General features: G+C 38.7%; 1 protein-coding gene across 1 annotated transcript; it reads right to left on the bottom strand.

Moving 5' to 3' along the window:
- Positions 1–2,358: 2,358 nt before the first annotated feature.
- On the bottom strand, positions 2,359–5,074 carry s100z (S100 calcium binding protein Z). Its single transcript, XM_020586467.1, has 2 exons — positions 4,934–5,074; positions 2,359–3,263 (listed from the first exon to the last, which is right to left on the bottom strand). Exons 1-2 carry the CDS (start codon positions 5,072–5,074, stop codon positions 3,108–3,110), a joined length of 297 nt encoding a protein of 98 aa, XP_020442123.1. The 3' UTR covers positions 2,359–3,107.

Below are 5,074 nucleotides of genomic sequence, written 5' to 3'. Positions count from 1 at the left end.
TGTATTTCCATAAGTGGGGTAAAACTATGGAATAATTTAAGTGTGGACATAAAAAATAGTAATAGAATTGACAAGTTTAAACATAAATATAAAGGTATTTGTCAATCAAGATATATGCAAGAACAGGCTTAATGATTAATTAGATGGAACATTGTGGGTGTGGGGTATGAATGTTAACACTCTGTAATAATTCTTTAGTATATTACTTGTGTGGTGTAGAAGATAAGTATTTAAGAATGTAATTATGTAAGAATGTTAACACTCTGTTATAATTTTTTAGTATATTACTTACACGGTGTAGAACAAAATTATCTATGTAGAGATACTGCTTGCAAACCAATGATGGTAAGATGATGTCATGGGGTAGGACTAGATAAGTCTAACTTCTTCCTACTCCGTTCAAGCATGTACTAGGTATAAGCAAATTGATATTGGATTAGCATTTGTGGATATGTGTAAAATTATGTGTGTTGACATATCGACTGTCTTTACATGCTTAAAAAAATAAAATCAATCAATCAAACCTTTAAATCTACAGAAATCTCTATGTGCGAACTGTATGTCTGTTAACACAGAAGACTTGTTTTGACCTCGTGGTCCATCTGTGGTCTTTCGGGCAATGGGTTTTGTGTCATATTTTATTCTTTCCTCTGATTCCTGCTCTCATTTTCTTCACCAACCTTTCTCCAGTTATTTCAGCCGTCCTACATATCCCAGCTTAATTTTCTTACAGGTGATAAAAATACCTGGACCTCATCATTTCTACTTCAGCTGTCACAATTGTCTTTTTGCCCCAAGTCTTCCCTCATTTTCTCTCTCTCTGGTCTTATTATACCCCTCATTTTCTCTCTCTCTGGTCTTATATTTTATTTCTGATACTGCCAAAAAAATCTGCTTAATGTGTGTATGTCAATTTATTTATGTTTGCTTCTAGATGAAAGCTGACAGATGTAACACTGTGACCAGATGGAAACTGAAGAGTCGCACATGCACTTCAGGTGCAAACGTGTTTGTTTTAAGCTTTTCTTGATTGCCACTAATTTTTTGCCCACACAAACCGCACGTCATGATTTTACTGATACAGGAAACCATCAGACATGGTCACGATTCCAACTTTACAATCTGTAGGAAAAGCATTCTCGGTTCATGCTCACAGGAAATAAAAGACATTTCCATGAACATTTTGAAGAACGCGTGTGGAAGTGGAGGCCAATCATAGAATATAAATATCCGCATTTAAAAATGGTCAAATGACACTTGTAATTGATTACAACCTTTTAAAAATTGAACAAAAACCCTAATTACTGCATGGCGTCTTGCTATGGGAGACTGGGTGATTATCCTGCTCCATTACAGCCAATCACAGACAAACTGCATTGTAACAGTGAGGGCTTGTGCAAGCACCATCTGTGCACATAAAAGCATCACACTTGCCACTGTGTTTTGTTTCAGTAATTTCCCTCCACGTCACAGCTGAGAATGTCATCGCAAATTAACCGTCTGGTTTGATATTTTGGGACAAGGGACGTGCAGAGGAAAACCCTTAGAAAACATAGCTCCAGCCTGCACTTCTGTCCTTTCCAAGGTGAGGGCATTAGCATCTCTGCTCAAGGGGAACACGTGTCTGTGTGATTGGCCAGCGTTGCTAGACCCAGGTGGTCTATGCGTACTGGGGTCACCGTGCGTCAGAGACATGGTACTCTGTTGTTTCCCAAAAGCACAGCCTCTCCTTGTGAAATGTGCAGTGAGAGAAAGCTGAAGGAGACACTGTGTCACACACACAGAAAGCAAATTTACTCAGGTTCTGTGCTGGAATTAAATTACTTTGTTATTTTTATGCTACTCCATTAAATTACTCTGCTCCAGCTAGATTTTTACATAAACAGTGACTTGACTTTGGCTTGTAAGAACACAAAGTCTACTTAAGGCCCCTTGTCACATGCCCATTAGTTAGCAGCCCCCCCCCCAAAAAAAAATTTAATGGCTTAGTTTAAATATGGTGCAATGAAGCTTAATTATACTCAATTTTTGTTGCAACTTTTAACAAATTGTCACAGTCCTTTGGATCTTGTGACCCTTAGTGGGGCCCTAGATTGGGAACCATTAAGGGTCACACTACCCAATTTAATGCATTTAAAACTGGCTTTAGAGACTTTTTTCCTTGTAGAACATGTCCTTTTAGATTTTGATACTTAAAATTAGAGGTTTAAGTTTTGAGAGTGGGACTTTCTTACAGTATACATTGGTTCTTGTACCCAAATCATTTATCCACCATGTGTGCTAAAATACACATTCAGAAACATATTGCTTTTGGTAAACGCTGTTTGCACTGAGTAAATAAACATCCACATGTTCCAGCTTCCACACGATAGTGCTTTATTTAGTTTTTACATTCAGTCACTTGTGCTTCATTTTGCCATACAAGTTGTGGTATTAAAGTCAATGCTCAAATTCAAACTGGTGGTCAGATTTAAATCTAATATCTCTCATGCAGCACACAACACATTTAAAAAGCACTAGATGTTACAGTACCCACTCTCAATCCATGGCTCTTTCCCAAGAGATCTGGCATTTTTCCATGACCAATTCTGCAACAGCATGTGGAAGAAAGCAATTCTTTAGGGTACAGAGACGGCAACACCTCCAAAGAAAAATATTTAACACTTAAAACCACAGAGAGTCTCAGCCGAGATGTCTGCTGGGAAAAAAAAAACAAAACAAACATCTTTAAAATGACAAAATGTGCCTTTTTAAAATGCGACAATGACCATGTTATGTTTTATTCCCCACTGACAAAAAGAGGTTTAATAGTAATTTGCTCAAGTTTGGAGTAAGACGACTTCATAAACGACAAACAACACCATTCTAATATAAAAATGGCTATAATCTGGATTAGAGAATCTCAATGAGAGATCACTGTTAAACAGCTCCAGGCTGAAAACCTACATTTCTTTGATTTGTGACAAAGACACCGTCTACATTCACAAATACCACAAGCACAATCCTAAACCCTGGGACACACTAATGATTTAACTCCCAAGACATTTAACACAATGACATTTTAAATCTTAAAGTGTTAGAAGTTTACAGGTGTTTTCTGTAGATGTCTACTTGGATTTCTTCTTCTGGTCTTGGAAGAAGTCATTGCAGGCAACGGTCAGGGCGGCCACCAGCACAACAAACTCATTGAAATCCACCTCGTTGTCTTTGTTCGAATCCAGGTCGTTCATGATTTTCTCCACCAGCATTGGATCCTTCTGAGACTGAAAACCAAACAACCAAACGAGAATACAATTCTGACACCAGGTGATACAAGAACACTCTGTCCATCCATGTAGGATGATAACATGCACTGTTATTTGATTGATATTAGAACTTAAAGTTGACTTAAGGCAAAAGCTGCCATCCATGTCCAGTGGAAAGTGATGCTGCTGCTAATCACACACATACTTATTGCTTTGCTCATTTACTCCAGGACTGAGAAAGGAGACCACACTTATGAAAATCAACACTGGAGCAAAGATTGAAATTAAAATCCTTTGATAGGAAAACACCACAGTACTGCTGCATTTGTCAAAATACTCTAAGCTACACTGTTTGAATAAAAGTTGACAATACACAACTCAAACGCTAGAATTACACCTTCACCACCCAGTTAAATTCACAGGAATGGGACCGACATGACCTTAACCACCGAGATCTAATCAGTTCATCCTCGAGTCCAATGCAGATACTTACACTTCTGCCAAATTTGAAGAAATTACCTCCAGGCGTTCTGACAGGGTTCACAAGAATGGGACGAACAACCTGAAAACATACCAGCCACATCTAATCGCTGGTGTGGAGGCATAAAAAAGTAATTTCCTGCACATCTTACCAGGGAAGAAGTTCATATCATGACTTCAAAACAACTAAATCTGACTTTCACACCTTGTCCTTTCTAGCACGACCCTATTTCAGAGTGGAGTGGTGACATAACCTGTCAAAAATAAAACTATGTTATATGTAATAAAACGATGTTTTGCCTTTGTTTGAGAGACACGTTTGTATAAAATGAAAACTGACTTCAAATTTTGAGAAACCACAGTAAGACAAAAATTTAACACTTACTCCTACATTTAATTTTAAAGTTCAACACTATTACCTTATTAACACTACCACCTTCATACATGTTATCTTTGGACTCCTACGCTTCTCAGATTGTTTCTGTACTAGATTTGTTAGAGACTAAACAGTCTATAAATAAGTCTACAATTGCAAATTAAAGGCCAAATTGAAACTGAATTTAAATGTAAATGAAGGGGCCCCAGTCACAGTGTCCCTGCCTTCATTTTTAACATCACACCCCTCATTTCTAAAACAAACACCATTGGACTGAGCCTTTGTTTTTCCTCTGCAGTCTCTCTGGAGCAGTGCCGACTCCCAGAGGTGACTACAGCCCCACGGGCTGTAGTGACATCATGGGGGGCGTCTATATGGGCCACTGATGATGTGCGAGCACCTGAAGCTTCCTATCCAAATGAATGAGGACGAGAAATGGGAAAAAAATGTTTGAAGGCATCAGTGTTTTGTTGAGGTCAGTCTCAATCATTTGAAATTGCAGGCTTGTAAACCCTGCTATCACACCAACTCAGGGGCTGGAGCTCATTTCTAATGACCTGAAGCTTATCTTCCATTTCCTACAGTGCTACGATGTGAGCACTAGCAACAGCTGCACTTTAACAGGGGGAAACCCTGAAAACAAGGCTCACTTTTAAGTGAGGGAGGCAACAGCAGAGCATCCTACGCAGCGGTGAAGAGCTTTCACAATTAGTCATTATAGATCATTTGAGAAAATACAGGGAGACGTAAAATTCACTTCAGTTTCTGAAAACCTCCAATTTAAATGAATAATCATTAAGCCAAACTAATCAAGCTGAAAAGTCTACGTTACCGTGATGAAGTCATTGAGCTCACTGTTCAGTAGTTCCTTCAACTCGCCCTTGTTGAGCTTGTATTTGTCTCCTTCGTGTCCAGAGTAGTGGTGAAACACTGCTATCAGTGCATCCATTGCAGCCTCAAGCTGGCTCGGCAT

The sequence above is a fragment of the Monopterus albus genome, unplaced genomic scaffold, assembly GCF_001952655.1.
Source record: "Monopterus albus unplaced genomic scaffold, M_albus_1.0 scaffold408.1, whole genome shotgun sequence".
Lineage (NCBI taxonomy): Eukaryota > Metazoa > Chordata > Actinopteri > Synbranchiformes > Synbranchidae > Monopterus > Monopterus albus.
This window is presented reverse-complemented; position numbering and strand designations above follow the sequence as displayed.